This window comes from Haliotis asinina, chromosome 9 (assembly GCF_037392515.1).
Source record: "Haliotis asinina isolate JCU_RB_2024 chromosome 9, JCU_Hal_asi_v2, whole genome shotgun sequence".
NCBI lineage: Eukaryota > Metazoa > Mollusca > Gastropoda > Lepetellida > Haliotidae > Haliotis > Haliotis asinina.
Genome location: NC_090288.1, coordinates 15671722 through 15689983, shown reverse-complemented (window position 1 = coordinate 15689983; position 18262 = coordinate 15671722). Strand labels below are relative to the sequence as shown.

The 18262-nt window shown below is 37.6% G+C and overlaps 1 protein-coding gene across 1 annotated transcript; it reads left to right on the top strand.

Moving 5' to 3' along the window:
* The first annotated feature begins 3793 nt into the window (after positions 1-3793).
* Positions 3794-16675, top strand: LOC137296330 (tissue alpha-L-fucosidase-like). The gene is made up of 8 exons (XM_067828103.1): positions 3794-4151; positions 6151-6257; positions 6831-6961; positions 8141-8274; positions 8394-8491; positions 11180-11312; positions 11487-11657; positions 11958-16675. The coding sequence occupies exons 1-8, from the start codon at positions 3799-3801 to the stop codon at positions 12211-12213; spliced, it is 1383 nt and encodes a 460-aa protein (XP_067684204.1). The 5' UTR covers positions 3794-3798; the 3' UTR covers positions 12214-16675.
* Positions 16676-18262: the final 1587 nt, after the last annotated feature.

The following is an 18262-nucleotide window of genomic DNA, read 5'->3' as shown; positions in this document are numbered from 1 at the left end:
AAGTGCGGGACTGCACCTGGACAAGATGGTCTACCGCCAGAAATAATTATGAAATGTTGTAGTACTTTAGTTCCATATTTGACAGTATTATTTAATTGTATCATGCGTACGGGAGTGTTTCCTTCTACGTGGGCTAAAAGTATTATTACACCTTTACATAAGAAGGGAAGTGTGGAAGATGTTAATCATTATAGAGGTATATCCTTGATAGACACGCTAGGAAAATGTTTGACTGCGGTTATGAATGACAGATTAGCTCAGTTTGCCGATTTGTATGAGAAGATCCCAGAAGCACAAGCTGGATTTACACGCGGATACTCTACTGTAGATAATATCTTTACTCTATAATGTTTGGTTCAAAAATATCTATCTAAGAAGAGCATGAGATTTTATAGCATTTTTGTAGATTTCAAAAAGGCTTTTGACTCTATTAACAGGAAACTTCTTTGGTACTCCATAATTAAGAATGGTGTTCGTGGTCGTATACTTGTTTTGTTAAAGAACATGTATTCTAAAATTCAGTGTGCCGTTAAACTCTCTAACACTACAGTGTCGGAGTTCTTTGATTCATTAAGTGGTGTTCGTCAAGGGTGTATTATTCCAATGTTATTTTCCATGTTTATGTTAGAACTTCAGAATATGATAGAATCATCCACTCTAAGAGGTACATCGGTTGGCCAAGAGTTTATGGAAATATTATTATTACTATATGCGGATGATTTGTGTTTAGTTGATGACAGTGTCATTGGAAGATAGCGGAAGATAGATATTCTTGATAGTTTTTGCAATAAGTGGGGTCTTCAAGTTAATTTAGATAAAACGGAAGTCATGGTTTTCAGAAATGGTGGTATATTAAGGCATTATGAAAAATGGTTCTTTAGTGGCTCTCAGATAAAGGTTACTACGTATTATAATTATTTGGGTATTTTGTTTTCAAATAGATTGTCTTTGACTTTGTCTTGTCAAAGTGTGTAGACACGTTAGCTGTCAAAGGCAACAAGGCGCTGTTTTTCATCAAAAAGTTACTTTTTATGCTCCCGGGATTGCCAGCTAATATTGCATTTAAACTATTCGACATTAAAATTAAGCCTGTGTTGCTATATGGTGCTGAAGTCTGGGGATTTCAGAGATATTCAGTGTTAGAATAATTACATTCTAATTTCTGTAAGTTTGTGCTGGGTGTTAGCAAATATAATTCTAGTAATGCTGTTTTGGCAGAGTGTGGTAGACATCGATTGTATATAGATTATCATGTTAAATGTGTTAAGTATTGGTGCAAACTTTTGAGGATGGATAATAGCAGATATCCCAGGCAGTGTTATCCTTTAATGAAACAACTCGATGAATCTGGCAGGACAACATGGGCGAGTGGTCTAAGGCAGCTACTTTTCAGCTTTGGATTTGGTGATGTGTGGTGGTTTCAGGATATTGTCGATATGGATAGTTTTTTAATGCTGTTTAAGCAACGCATATGTGAGTGTAATGTGCAAGTGATGTTTGATAACATAAGTACATCTTATAGGTTAAAACATTATCTCCAGTTAAAATCATGCTTTGATACAGATTATTATGTCATGAATATTAGAAACTGGGAGTTGAGGAGATGCTTTTGTTTGCTTCGATTAGATGAGTTGCCTATTCAAACAACCATTGGACGAAGGTATGGTATCGATAAACGATTGTGTTTCTGTAAGTATTGTAATGATAAGATAGTTGAAGATGTTATGCACTTCTTATTTGTGTGCCCAATGTATAATTTGGTAAGGGCTAGATATATACCATCTCTGTTTTCCGATAACCCTATGGCTTACTCATATAAGCAACTAGTATGTAGTAAAGATCATCAAACCATACTCAATGTAGCAAAATATGCTAAACATTGTTTGTCTCTCCGCAGTGCATAATCTTTGTCACTAATGCTATATCACAATGTTAATGTTCACAGATGTACATGGGCCGATGGCCTAAAAACGAATAAAACGGTTCTATGTTCTGTTAGTTTTTTTTCTCTTCAGGGATAAATGCAAATGACATGCACAATTTTAAGTCTTTGAGTGGAATTTAGAAGTGACATAGGCTAGTATCGACTCGAGTAAGCATATACTCAAAACGTTGGGCTCCTCTTAACAGAGAAGTTGATATACCTACAGTTCTCTTTCTTGTGTACACTATGCATAGTGGGTATTTTGAAAGGTGCTTTGATCACAGGTCTTCGTGTCTACGTGAGAATTAAAGATTAAAAAAAATAACAAATTTGAGATGACCACCGACTCGAAATGCTTCACAGTCGGGGGTCATATGTCAGATTTCTGTTTTAAGAAAGCGTTTTATATTTAGTGTTTGTGTGTTTGATACTGGTGGATTGACAGATGATGGCGATGGACTAAAAAGAATAGAGTAAACATTCATATTTGTTAGTGTAGCCATGCACATTCTGAAATCGATGAATTTGGTTCTGTCAGTTCTCGGCTGAACGCGTATATTCACACACCTCGTTTTGATCTGGTATATCGGTGTTGGTCTAGCACCCCAACCCTGGGTTTGGACATAACCCCAGAGCTGTCAGCTCTGTTTCCCACTAGGAGGAGGCCGGGAAACGGAATGTAAACAAAGTCACGTGACATCGATCAAGCGCCGATTAAATATACATATTGCAATATGGCGTCCAGCAAAGGTTTTGCCGCTTCGCTGTTCCTCTTAGCTATTTCCGTCGATTTGATAGAAAACATACGGTATGAACCAACATGGCAGTCTCTGGAATCGAGGCCGTTACCAGACTGGTTTGACAAAGCCAAGTTCGGAATCTTCATCCACTGGGGGGTTTATTCAGTGCCCAGTTTTACCGGTGCCTGGTTTTGGAATCAGTTGGTGAACGGCGACCCGAAGGTTGTGAAGTTCATGCATCAAAACTACAGGAGTGACTTTACATATGGAGACTTTGCTTCTCAGTTTACAGCTGAATTTTTCAACGCAGACGAATGGGTTGAACTTTTCCAAGATTCGGGAGCGAAGTAAATTAATTACAGTTTGATCGTTTTGGTTGTGATTCTTACATGGCCTTCCGCAAACGATTGAGTTGGAATTTCAAACTGTCAAAACCTACCTTTTTATTTTGTGGTTTGAATGTCTACAAAACATTTGAAATATTTATGTCCATTGCTAAAAAACAGAATTGGTTATCTTGAAGGATGACGCTGTTGTTTTTTCCTTTCAGAAAAAAACAACAACAAATTTTCTTTGATGGCAGTCGTTTGATATGTTATCTTTGGGCTCCAAAAGGGACGGACGACGGACACAGATCCACAGCACTAGCTCACTTTGATTAGTCAGACTGAAAGTATAAAATGTCAAAAACGTATTTTATGTTGTACGTGGCATATAGTGGAATATACATAACTTTGATGGTGACAAATAAACACATTAAAACTGAAAAGAAGCCCCAGTGAGTTGGGAGATTGGATAGCTAGACATTGGTCCCTTTTTCGGCTTTAAGTTTAACAGTGCAGGTAAGGGCTAGGCAGGGAAAATAATGTGGTTCAGAAATTGCGAGGCAGATTCATCGTAGACATGCATATTCCGAAATCCAATCGAGATGGAAGATTTTCGTCGTTTTGGTGTTAAACTCATGACCCATGTGAAATCACACGCCTCGATCTGATCTGGGTCTGCTGTTTGTTTAAAAGACAGAAACAATCCTCATTCAAGTTTGTTACGAAATCAAGACCTTTCGGACGCTAGGAAACGGAAGGTAAACAAAGTCACGTGACCACTATCAAATGCCGATCACATGATTACAATATGGCGTCCAACACGGGTTTCGTCTCCTCTCTGTTCCTCTTAGCAATTTCCTTCGGTTTGATCGAAAATATACGTTATGAACCAACTTGGCAGTCTCTGGAATCGAGACCATTACCGAAATGGTTTGATGAATCAAAGTTCGGAATCTTCATTCACTGGGGAGTTTATTCTGTGCCAAGTTTTAGCACCGAGTGGTTTTGGAGTCAGTGGATGAATGGCGATCCTAACGTTGAGAAGTTCATGCAGCAAAACTACAGGGACGATTTTACATATGGGGACTTTGCCCCTCAGTTTACAGCAGAATTTTTCAACGCGGACGATTGGGTAGAACTTTTCCAAGCTTCAGGAGCGAAGTAAATTGCAGTTGGCTTATTTATGTTGTAAATGTTACATAAAGGCCTAATAATGTACAGTGTCATTAGCTTGAAGATCTCTTGTGAGAATTCCCGCTTCCATATAGGGAAATTTTGAGAAAATATATGCCCCTATTTTCACCCGACCATAATGAGAATCAAGACAAAGTAATTTTAAAGTCCTTATGCTAATTATTTGACAGACATTTCCTAGAATGTAACAGGCGTCAAATTAGAGAGTATTTATCAAGAACTGCTTCAGATTTATGGTAACATTTCATGGTATATCCATAACATTGTGTAAAGTGTCCTTGGGACAGATTTATATCTGGTTTGTTCCAGATTATCAGGCCAGGATAGCAACAGAAAATAATATTGTTACAGCATGATAGACAGAGAACATCTTACAATGAACTGATTGACGTAACTAAACACGATTTAGATGATTAAGAATACGTTAATGGATAGTAGGGTTGTGGAGGTTTGTGCCTAATAAGAAAGTAATTTGAAGCAAGCCCCAAACAGTTCACTGAGAATTTGTTATCCACAAATTGTGTCTACAGGCTAAAATAGACTCTGATAAAGAAAACCCAGTGCAAATAACACTTACAGCTGAGGATTGATTTTACCCAAATATCTGGTGCGTAATATATGTTCTTACTCCATCCTGACATGATTAAGATACATAGTGATTCAGGTACATGTATTGTGACATACTGGAAACATTTGACATTCAGTGACACTAATTGTGCATGTCAATCCTATTTTCAACATTAGTCCCCAAACATACATTTATGGTTCTGATAACAGCAATCTCAAAGTCAGGTTGTATTGGGTTCACTTTCTTTTTGAGGCAATTTTATTGTTTTACAGTATGCTGTTTTGTCATTGAATGATGAAGGGAGATATTTGTGGTGAAAGAGAGATTGTAGATTATAATTTTAATCATAAAGATAATCACAAGAACTTTATATATGTTCTGTACTCAATATACCAGTTCTCAGAAAAAAATATTGACGTACACATTGTATGAAAAGCATATTGCGATATACAGATATACTGGTATTGCATTATGATCCTTATAAATATTTTGTCAGCTCTGGCTAGACATTGTATAACAATGACAGACATGGGAGATTCCAAAAAAGAATTGAATCCTAACATGAAGGGCTGTCACCTGATCTTAGACTTGGTGACTTGATTCATTACATGTCATTTTACCATGATGTTGTCTTAATATCCACCACTGGTTTGTCATGTCCAGATTTGAATATTCACATTTAGACATCCTCTGGCTAGAATGTTGATGTGTTTGGTGTTGCACAGCAAACAATATGGCTGAATTCTTGCTGAGATGACATTAAATGTTTATTTACTCATACATGGCAAGCAAACAAACAAAATAAGGTAACTTTTCACGTTGAGGGAAAGTGATAAATTTAACAGGATATGGTGTGTGAGAGCATGTTGATTGTGCTACATCCTTGCCATATCACAGCGTCCTGATCCGGTTAACCAGTTTGGTCATGTTAGAAGACAGCTGACCCTGGGTCAGATGGTCCATTGTTTAACTCCAGACACAGTTACTTGCACTGTTTATTGTAGACCCATGCCGTTGGTGGGTCACAATGCTGGACAATGAAAGTCAATGTTCATGCTGTCAGCTACTGGTTTATCATGTTTATTCTGACCGCTGGGTAACAACATGTTGTGAAACATTGTTTGATTGTTTCTAAATTCTCAAATGTGTCTTTCTACTATAAAATTATTCTCAGATATTTATCACTTCATCATGATCAAGTATTTATTGCTGGTAAATCATGATCAAATATTTTATCACATCATGATGATCAAATAATTATTGCATCATGATCAAATAGAAATGAAATCATCATGATCAATTATTTTATTACATCATCATGATCAATCATTTTTTAACATCATGATCAAATGTTTTATGACATCATCAAAATTGCATATATGCTTTGTTATGTTCCAGATACATTGTGTTTACCACAAAGCACCATGATGGGTTCACCATGTGGCCATCTAATGTGTCTTGGAACTGGAACTCTGGCGATGTTGGACCAGGGAGAGATATTGTTGGTAGGTGTCCTTGACCTATTGCCCTTTGATACCTTTGACTTCTGTTCATGTTGATTATGATGGTATCCATGGTGACACATGTGTTAATATGCACAACAAAATCATCATTTCTTATGAGTTTATTGTGTATAAAACATTTTTGAAATGTTTATTGACAATGTAGACTTTTCTGTGTATATATATGTATTTCTTTACTTGTCTATATTTGATGATTGAAAACAGACAACCATGATATGTAAGAGAATATGCTTTTATGAAAAGAATGTGGTGGCATAGCCAAATGGTTAAAGTGTTTGCTCATCACATCTACGAATTTCATTACAAATAAACAAACTGCTCCCTGACCCAGTAGCAAGTCCTTTCAAACATACAGTAATTCTACGTGCTTCGGCAGATACGTTTTGCATGAAACACACAGGACGGTGAACAATGGCCATACAGTGTGGGATATGGCTTGCTGTGGCAAGAAGCTTTCACTCACTTACTCCCCAACATGTAATGTTTAACAGAATTGTTTAGTTATGAGATTGTTGATTGCTGTACATATATACAACATATTTCCCACGTCTACAGGGGAGCTTACCACTGCGCTGAGAAACAAGACTGACCTAAAACTTGGCCTGTATCATTCTCTGTTCGAGTGGTTCAACCCTATGTGGCTCCAAGACCAAGCCAATAACTTCACCACCAACAACTTTGTAACTGTGAGTTCTTGTCACTGTAATGAGTGGTGGAGCAATGTTTATTATCATTCCTTGAGTATATCTGGACATATTGATCATTATTTGGTAGGGACATATCAAGGTCATAGTCCAGGCCATTGTCAAGGTCATTGTTAAGGCCATTGTCAAGGTCATATTTGTAAATAAAGTTTGGTAAATAAACAGCTGATATCTTCAGAAGCAATTATGGTGTACCAGTGAAAAGTGGGGATATCATCCTTATAGGCTTGGCACAACCTCATAGTCCATATCAATGTGTCAAAGTTGGTGTAAAGCTTGTTCATGGATGATTGATTAACAGGTGTTTGGGCAACTAGGCTCATTTACACTTTGCCGATCATGAAGATTTGCTATGTTTCTAAACTTTTATAAAGTAGTAGAGCTGCCACATGATTTAAAATAATAAAGAATGACATTCTGAACATCTTTGCTAACAATATTCCTTGAGTCTGTCAATGAGATGTCAATATTGAGATTCCTTCTTAGCTTTACGTTTATATACATACTTTTGGCAATGCAGCCACATTATCTAGATGATTAGACACAGTGCAATTTGCAGAAATATCTTTATAAATATTTTGAGACATGCAAAAGTACCACAATATCTGGTGAAAAGAACCTCTTCTCTGCGGTTGTCTTGAGATAATTTTATATCTATTCCTTCACAAAAGGCTTGATGCCAAGGGGACTGCATACTTTTAAGGATGAAGTCTAACTCTGTTGCCATTTTGTTTGAGCATGGATCTTACTGAAGTCAAATGTGTGACTATAAGAATTGATTTCCAACACTTGCTGCTAGTTTGGCATTTCACAGTTGGTGTCTGTGCAATGGTCAGCCAGAGTTAAGTCCCTTTATAACGTGCAGTGATCAATCAGATTTGACCTCTCATCACAGGTCATAACGTGTGCATTTTCCTCAAACAAAATGTTACACAGCCAAGACACAGTCAAGACAATAGCTGATAAAACTTATGGAAGAAAATTTTGAAATACTGTGCTTGACAAATACCCAGTGCATGTGTGTTGCATGATAGCACTTGAACATGTTGATTTATATCTATAATGATTAATACCAGGAAAAGATTTGGACAAACTCTCAAAGAAAGAAATCTTGTTTGATGTGTTATGTTTAATGTTTACAATATGGTATTGCTTATTCAGAAAAAGACGCTGCCAGAGTTGTACCATATTGTGAACACGTATTTGCCCGACATGATACACTCTGATGGAGACTGGGAGGCTACAGACACCTACTGGCAGTCGAAGGAGTTCTTCGCGTGGATGTACAATGACAGGTTAGTCACTCAATCACTCTCCATCTGGGCTTTTGTGCCACTGAACACTATCTTGGTATCGCATTTCTGTGTCACGTAAAATTATGTGTATCATGTATTATATACATTCTGTGTGGCAGCCCTGTGAAGGAAAACGTGGTCATCAATGACGCCTGGGGAATCAACTGCACATGTCGCCATGGCGGCTACTTCAACTGTCAGGATAAGTTCAATCCACGTATGTATATATCTGTTCACACCTCTGTATGTCCATTAACGTGTATGTATATAGGTTCATTTGTGTGTATATCCATTCCCTCGTATGTATATGATATATATACTGGACAAAACATGTTAACGATATCAGTGTTTTTATGATTCATATTCAATCAGTGTGTGAATGAGCAGATAGATCATTATTCATAATTTCAAAATTGACATATATCCCTAATTATTTTTGCCGGTATATATCCGTTTTTTGTGCGTGTATGGTGTTAAATCAAACTATTGACACATTCAAAGAAGGAAAGTGAGTGCTAAAATCATTTTCATCATGGCATCTAGGAAGAACAAACAACAAACTTACATAGTTGCAGAGAAATTAGCCTTCATCTAGAGAGTTATTAATGGAGAGTTACAGGCCAGTGTCGTCAAAGCACAGACGTCCATCAAGCACCATAAGGGGTTGGTTCAAAGATGAGGAGAAGTTGAAGGAATTGATGATTGAGATGGCAGATATTGGGATCTTAGCTTAAACAAGGCCTAGATGGCATATGACACGACTCTGGAAAAAGTATTTTAAGATGTTGCTGGAAAGAATGAATCTATAGCTGTGATGAAACTAGGCTTTGATTTTACATGTTGACGGATTGAACCTTAGCCATGCCAGAAAATAAACACCCAGGTGGGTTCAAGAAAGCAAAACATGTGATAGTTTTGCTGAACAGTAACAACAAGCATTATCTGAAGCACTTCATTACTGGAACTGTGTCTCAGCCATGTTAACTGATTGATCTTACTACTGTCATGCCATCTCCAAGGATGCTTGGATGACAGCAGCTATCTTTCAAGAAAGGTTTTTACATAAATTTATCCCCGCAGTCAGAGAGTATATACAATTGTTACAACTAGAGGACAAGGCTATACTCCTGATGGACAAATCCCATGCCCACAACCTATGACCACACTGATATTGCAAGATTGGAACATTTGACCTGTGCTTCTCCCAAATAATACCACCTCTCTCCTCCAATGGATGGATCATGGCATCATGCAAACTGACTCACAAACGTCTCCTTACAGAAGATGGACTTGTGAATAGAAATTGGAACTCACTCCCATAGATTTCCTGATTACCGTCACAGTCAAAGATGCAATCACTACCTCCTACATGGCATGGCAAGGCATATCACAGCAAACAATAAAAAATGTTGACACAAAGGGCAAGGTGAACCTTTTACTATTAACGATGATGACTTACTCGGATTTCACCCGAAAGAAGATGTATGAAAAAAAAAGTTGTAGAGAATGCCCTCATCACCAGCCCCGAAACTGTTGAACTGTATAAAGCAATCGACAACAATCTTCTGTTTTTGGATGCCAAGGGGATGAAGAACTAATTGAAGATGCCATGACATAAAAAATACAAAAGTGGAATATGTGGAAGATGATAATAATGTCATCATACCAGGAAACGAACGGTGTACGCCTGTCTCAGAGATTTTATCTTGTGGTGATGTTTTTTTTTCAAACATATGAAGTGATCAATTGACTTTTTGTAAGCCTTTGTCATGCAGATTCACAATATTGGAGAAAAACTGAAGTGACAGGCGCCAAATGTTAAAAGCACAAAAGCTTACATTGCCCACAAAACAAAACTAAAGCTATTTCATGGATCAGGCGGTCTTGAAGAGTGATTTGACTGTTTCTTCATGCCACTGAAGGGACAGTGGAGTAGCCTAGTGGTTAAAGCGTTCGCTTGTCATGCTGAAGACCCGGGTTTGATTCCCCACTTGGGTACAATGTGTGAACCCCTTTCCTTCTGTCCACAACTGTGATGTTGCTGGAATATTGCTAAAACCATACTCATTCACTCTGTTATGAAAGTGTATTTTCTGTAGTTTGTAATATTATTGATTAAGTTATAGTTATTATTGGGTCAAAATGTTTAGAGTTTTGATGAATGGTTATTATTGGTTACATTTTTCGTTTTATTCTTAATAGTGTTTTAGCAGCGTGCCTTGATGGTAGCTCTTTAGAGTTGCCTCCCTTTGGTGTGTTTTGACTGTTGATAAACAAGACGCCGATTGCAAAGCTTCGATACTTCACTGAATTGCTCAAGAATCAGTCACTGTGTATATATAAGGCTGGTTGTTGTGTTGACGGGATACACATGGACTTACCCTGGAGTTGTGTCATCAGTCGGCATATCTACATCTGTCTGCCTTTTCACCCATGTTGGCATACATACAAGACACACTGTTTGCTGCGTAGCCTTTAGTATAATTGTTTCTCACTGAAAACCAAGACTTTTAATATTATTTTTGTGACTCATAATGAGACAGATTTGACTAAGTTGCATTGTATTAGAAATCTCTATTGTGAATCTTTGTATATTGCTCTTTGGTGAATACATAACATTGGATATTTTAAACTTGTCTGTGTTATATTTTGCTGGTTCTGATGGGATTTCTTATACCTTTCGTCACAGCAAATTATTAACCATAACAACTCACGCACTCACGCATGTTCCGGTACATGAGAAACATTTCTGTGAAACCATTGTTAACATGAAACATGGAGGTGTTGAAATGAAATTATAATTCATATTGCATTTGTTTTACATGACTTCTGATTCATTGGCTTGAGCAAGTGACTATAGTTTTACCCTGCTTTTAGCTCACTCACTGATATTTATTGTCTTCAGATACACTACAGCCTTTTAAGTGGGAGTGTCAGACGTCCATTGACCCAATTTCCTGGGGGTTCCGACGCAACATGAAGATTAGCGAACTGATGACCACAGACCAGATAATTTCCAACATGGTGGAAGTGATCAGGTTAGCTTGCAATTTCAGATAAAACTGTCTCTATTTTGCTTAATAACTATATGTCCATGTTATTTTCATTAATTTCAGGTTGTAGAGCCAAAATCTAAATGGATATACTATTTAGGTTTTATGAAGTCAAAGTTTCAACCTCAAACCGATCTGTAAGAAGATGCTCTGTTGCAGTTGCGGTGGCAACTACCTCCTCAACATTGGTCCGGAGCCTGACGGCATCATTCCAGCTGTTTTCAAGGAGAGACTGCTTGACCTTGGGACTTGGCTGGGGGTCAACGGAGAGGCCATCTACACCACCCAACCCTGGGTGTACCAGAATGATTCCATCACTCCCAATGTCTGGTAAGATGAGGTTGTATGCATTAGAAATTAAATGTCTGTTTGCCAGGGTGTGGGACGCAAAGCGTTGCAACAGTGAACATTATTGATAGATATTTGAAGGGACATAACCCTCGTATGGAAACATAAGGTACACATGAAAATAATAAGGAATTATTCTGGACATCTTGTCAGTGGAACAAGCCACGATTATTGAGTCTTGCACATTATTTAGCATTGATCTTCCAGAGTTTCCTAGATGTTTTTCCACTCACTTTAAACACCATTTTCTCAGAAGCTACTGACCATTGTACGTTTACACAGGTACACTTCCCGTGATGGACCCACTGGTCAAATAGTTTATGCCATTGTCCTGGACTGGCCTGAGGGTGCAACTTTGACCCTTGGCTCCCCTGACCCGGAGGTCGGCACAGCAGTGAGCATGATTGGCTACGAAGGAGAGTTCACATGGCATAGGAACGGGATGGACGGTATGGTTATCGATATACCAGACATCCCCGTCAACAAGATGCCTTGTGACTGGGGCTGGGTCTTCAAGATAACAGGACTTATCAACTAGATGAAAGAAATATCTATAAGATGCACAAGGTTGCTGAGGAACTCGTAATGGTGATTTTCTGTCAGGTTAGGTTAAACATACTTCATCGTCAGTACAGCACAGGGGCCCGTTTCACAAAACTCTCGTAAGCCTAAGATCTCGTAACTTTTCTCGTAGCATTTGCCCCTCCTATGTTACAGTATACCAGGTGTAAATGCTACGAGAAAGCTACAAGATCTTAGGCTTACAAGAGTTTTGTGAAACTGGTCCCAGGTTTGTTTGTACACCATTTCTCCACCTTCAAATAAACTGCAGTATGGCTGAAGACTTATTTTTTATCAAGTGAATGAGGGAACGTTTAAACAAGTGCACCAACTACTGAGCAATCAGATTAACAGAAGTGAGAGTAGTATAGTGGTTAAAGCATTTGTGGAAGACCCGGGTTTGATTCCCCCATGGGTGCAGTGTGTGAAGCCCATTTCTGGTGTCCCCACCATGGTATTGATAGAATATTGCTAAAACCATTGTAAAACACACTCAGTGGACCTTTATTGATCATGTTGATTATCATAATATATATGTGATGTCATGATTTGACCATGTTGATTCAACACATGGAGAAAATATTCCGTGATTTGTAAACATATTTACATTGTGATAACTGACTAGAACTAGATGGCTGAAATGTACTAAGTATGTTATTCGTAATTTCACAGCATTATATGAAATTTCCACTGATTGTGATGTGACACATGAATATCTTTATATTATTTTCACCCTCAGCTCCCTGGGGAGTAGAACTTCAGTTGTATTGTATTGTCTTGTGTTTGTTTTTTGTGATGGTTTGAGTTAAGATATGATACTTGTGCAATAGTTAAATTCACTCAGTATATTATCATAAACTTATGACTTGTACCCTGACAACGACATCCCAACTCATAGTCTTTCATAAGGTATATTACAACTAGGGCTGGGACGGGTAACCCAAGAGACAGGTAACCCAGATAGTCGGGATGGGTAGGTAGGTTAAACCTGGGTACCTGCCTCAATACCCAGACCCAGTCATGTGACCAATAGATTAAACAATGGAATATGTCATTCCTTCATGATTTAAAGGCTGAAATGTCTTTGAAGACTGTCTTTGGATATAATACAGTCAAATCTCGTTTTACCTGACACTTGGTTTCTGGTGCTTTTGTTGGTAACAAATTGAATGAAAGTAATCATTCGATAATCAGACATCCTTGTCAGTCCAATAGTTTTCTGTGCAATGAGACTTGACTGTACATGTTTAAAGTATTGAAAAACTTGAAGGTTTATTCTCTGAGTTGAAGAATATATTTCATTTTCTGCAAATTTGATGTCAGGAATTAACATAAAGAGTATCTGATTTTGGTAAGGTAATAGGGGATTGGGTACCTGGGTAGAAAATTTTGACCCCTCCCAGCCCTAATAGCAACCAATCACAATCTTTTCAAAGTTGAACATAATGCAGGTTTTCGTATACATCAGACCAGTTGTTTGCTTTACATAATCCTGATTGTCAAAATCAGTATAATTCTTAAATTGATGTTTTAACTGTATACAGCTCATGTCGTCATGAAAAGAAGAATAGAAAAGGAACATCCAAAGGTGTTGTTTAGTTTTCTGGTTTGCTGGGTGAATTCCCCTTCTCACAGGAAGGCACTGAGAGCAGCAAGAACTCTTAATCATTTCCAGATTGTTTTGGAATTGAAAAGAAGATTCTCTAAAGATTTATCTCCACATATGTGAAATTTTGGGTTGGTGGATGCGTGAATCAAACTAACCTGAAACACTTCAGGTTTAAAGAGAAAGAAGGGCAGTGGGGTCGCCTAGTGGTCAAGCGTTCACTCATCATGCTGATAACCAGGGTTTGATTTCCCACATGGGCACAATATATGAAACCCTTTCCTGGTGTCCTCTGTTGTGATATTGCAGGAATAGTTCTAAAAGTGGCATAAAACTATACTTACTTACTCACTAAAGAGAAAGAAAACGTGTTATGCTCTAAATGTTCTTTTTCATGCATTTTTTTTATCTGTTTTTCAAATGTGTTAAGCAATATTGGTTATCTGTAAGAAATATAGTCCTGTATGATTGTAGCAGATTACAGCTGATGCAAAACTGATACTGCAATACTCATATACTTAGTGCCAGTGACCAGTTCATTGGAGCACATGTTCCCAGTGGTCAGTGTTTGACAGTGTAGCGCACTGATGCTCTGAAACACTAGTTCTCTGGAACATTGCATCCTCTTTTTCCAGTTTCTGAGAATCTGTGTGCAAATATATATGGTTGTGTCACACTTCACCATGCTCCAAGGCTGTTCTGAATGCTGAGCCCAAGGATGTGTTGTAATTAGTGGTGGCCTGTTAATTGAAATATTTGAAGATTGTCACAAAGACAAAATGGCCAAACAGTCAATCATGTTTTCTCAGAATCAAACACAAATAATTTTGGAACACTTGTTTGCATGGACAATATTTTTTGGTTTTGTCTTTTACATTTCATAACCACTATAAATTCGTTCCAAGTTATGACTGAATTTATCTTATAGACACCAGGAATTTTATATTCCTAACATACTAGTCAAAGAAGGATGTGCAATTTGCAAAAAAAGCAGAGAGGACTACATGTTTTTTCTTTAATTTTTGTGCATTAGCATACATAACCATGAAATTTTGATAAGTGATACTAACCAATTATTTTCAATGATCGATCGGTTGTAAGGAACCAGCACAAATAGTAAATCTGTCTCTCATTGAGGCAAGTCTAGATAAATGGACACTACCCTTGTCTGTTATTACTTTTGGGAAATTATCATTTACACTTGATATTTAAGTAAAAGACCTGTGCAAGTCTATGTAACACTTTATGGTTCCATTTCCATCTGTGAAAACAGGAGAGAGTGTATTTTTCACACTGTATTTAAATGTACTGTTAAGTTTGTGTAAATATTTCATGTTGACTTGCTCAGTGAAAATCTTGCCATGTTCAGAAACATAATAGCTTTTGAAATTCTGTATATAGAAGTATGCTAATTAGTTAATTTGTAGTCCAGATTTCCTCATATCCTTTGACAGGTATTCATTGATCACAAGTTTTGATACAGAACCCAAATATTTCCTGTTGAAGCACAAAAAGGGCCTTTGCAATGTTTATCAAGGTCTGTTAAATTTGTAATGAAGCTAAGATACGTTCTTAAGAGAAGTCAGTTTGTATGAAACAGTCTCTCCAATCAAGTCAGTGTTGTTTTTATGAGTTGAGTAGCATTCTTTCAAAAGTTCCAAAAGAAGGTTATTGTCATTATTTGTGCATTTGTTTGTATGAATATTTGCAGAAGCGTTTTAATATGATTGCCCAGAATTACTTCTGACCAGATCTGGACTTCTGGATTTACAAATATTACAAGTGACAACTATAGTTGGAAGGTTGTAACAGCAAGCAACAATATGTTTTCAGCAGGACTTTTTAAAAGGCTTTGAGATTGTTGTTTTTGGATCTATGGAAATAAGAAGTACTTGTTGTCACTGGTTAATTTTGTTGCATTGATTCTGTTTTCAATTGATACAAAATTGCCTTCAGTACATATTTATTTTTTCCCTGTTTGGGAATATTTTTGAGGTTAGTGGATCTGGAAAGCAAATAAAACAAAGTGTTGATATGGATCTACCTCACTTACTTCAAATCTTCACATGCACTTTAACATGCATTTGTTTCAGAAGTAACCTAAATCTCATATTGACAAAAATTACTTTAATTCAAATTTAGATCCAAGTGTTAACTGTCTCAGGTATTTTTATGTACCATATTTCCACAGTTAGGGTATTTGTGGTCACATCAGAGATGCAATGTGTTTAGTTGGCTTTGTATCACATGAACTCAACAACGTACGGTTTTGATCATATGTATTTCTTCATAGAGCATTGTTCATAATGTATGGCTGGAGGGAGTGATGATTTTTATAGAGAAACATGTACAATATGAATGAACTACCCTAAAATTTATGTGCAAAGCAAGTGACACCCCTACATGTCATGTACAAAATCAGTGACCCCTCCCATAATTTTTAATCTGCAAGACAACATAGTGTTTTTTTCCAGGTGCAGATTCACAGTGGCAATATTTCTAGTTCTATGGGTTTGTCAACAGGAGACTCAGGGCTTTAACGAGTGTAGTAATTGTTTATGACAGCTCATACTTTTCCCCTTCCATCTATTTTCAGTATATAGGCTTGAAGGACGCAGGAATTTGTGATAGAGAGAGTCTCTGCTGTAACTTTTGTTGTTGAGTGCATACCATGTGACATTCCTTTCCACTGAAAATATAGGTTCACATTTTTCACAAGATTAATAATGTAGGTTATTTCATTGTTTTATTGATAGATATGTCCATGTTCCATATATTAACAAATATTTTTTAACACTTTTCACATTTTTGGAATAAATTATGTTGAGAAGTATTTTGCTTGCATTATACGTTTAGTTGTTTTATTACCAATCTGGTGACAATATTGAACAGAATTGTTTGTAAGTCAGTTCAAGGAGGCAATGACCTTTGAAGATCTGGTTTGAATTGATCTTCAGTAACTCATGCTTCTTGTAAGAGGCAACTATAGGGATCAGGTGGTCAGGCTCGTTGACTTGGTGGATGCATGTCAACGCATCCCAAATGTGTAGATCGATGCTCACGATGTTAACCACTGGCTTGTCAGGTACAGACTCGAATTGCTAGACTGTTGCTGAGTGTACACCACAAAAAAAAGAAAGAAAAAGGGCGAGTGGTGACTAATTAGGAACGAGTCTTCCTGAACAGTGACGTTATGAGTTTTCCAGCCATTCATCATCACTCGCACCTTAAACTAACCTCCGAAAGGATATTCCCGGCATGTCCCGGAATGTCCCGGAATAACACGAATGGGTCACGAATGTACTGAAGCGCACCTATGGACGACAATCAAATATTTCTTCGTGAGATCATTACATTTCATGGGATGAAAACATCATAATAACGTTTAAAAATCCATTTTCACTAACAATCTGGTTCGTGGTTACGTGAATAAAGCATCTGACTAGAGATTTGGAGGTCGTTTGTTTCGATCCCCCAACGTAAACGACATTATTTTCAAAGACACTGCATAAAGCAAACAAACCCATTGATATTCTGAGAATCGTCATTGTATAAATTCCTCTTGTCACAGATTGTGCGTTTACTCAGAAAATGATTGATTGTCCAGCGAACAGATCGACAAAACGAAGAATGAGGTCTATTTTTATGGATATGCAGTGTCTTATATATATGTATAGGCCACGTTTCGTCATAGATTCACTTGCTTGACAACATTAGAATACATGTCTAAACGTCGCCTGTACAGAATAAAGAAGTTGCATGTCCATAAAAACAGTCCTTAGTCATCATTGTGTGGTTCTCTTGGCTTGACATGGCAATGGATATATTGGAATAAAATACAGAATTGGACTGGCTATATATTCTTGGTCAAGAGTCAAACCTTGAATTGCCAATACCGATGCGGGTATTTAGGATGTTTCATTCCCCGAAGGGGTAGTGGGTTGGTGGTAGCCTAATAGTTAAAGCGTTTGCTCGTCATGCTAAAGGCCCTTGTCCGATGCCCAAGTGGACACAATGAGTGAAGATCATTTCCGGTGTCCTCCGCCGTGATAGTGCTGAAATATTGCTAAAATCGGCGTAAAACCATACTCAATCGCTCCTTCTCTGGTGTTCCTTGTGGCAGTATTTGATGCTGTGTAAGTGCATCTGGAGTTAAAGTGTCGAGGTGCCCAGTGTTTTCAAAGTTCCCTCTTGATGTCACAATCCACAGGACCTATATAGAGTCAGGTGATGTAAGGAATAAAGAGGACCAAAGGAGGTCGCTGCCTGTGAATATTGCAAATAACTCTCTATCACTATCACTATCACAAGTACTCCGACCAACGTTTTCGGAAATGTGAAATTTTACAGCCTCTTCGATAGTCCACGTGCGCGGCGTCACTTTGGTGAGCATGAGCACCTACAGAGTTTGTGTACGATA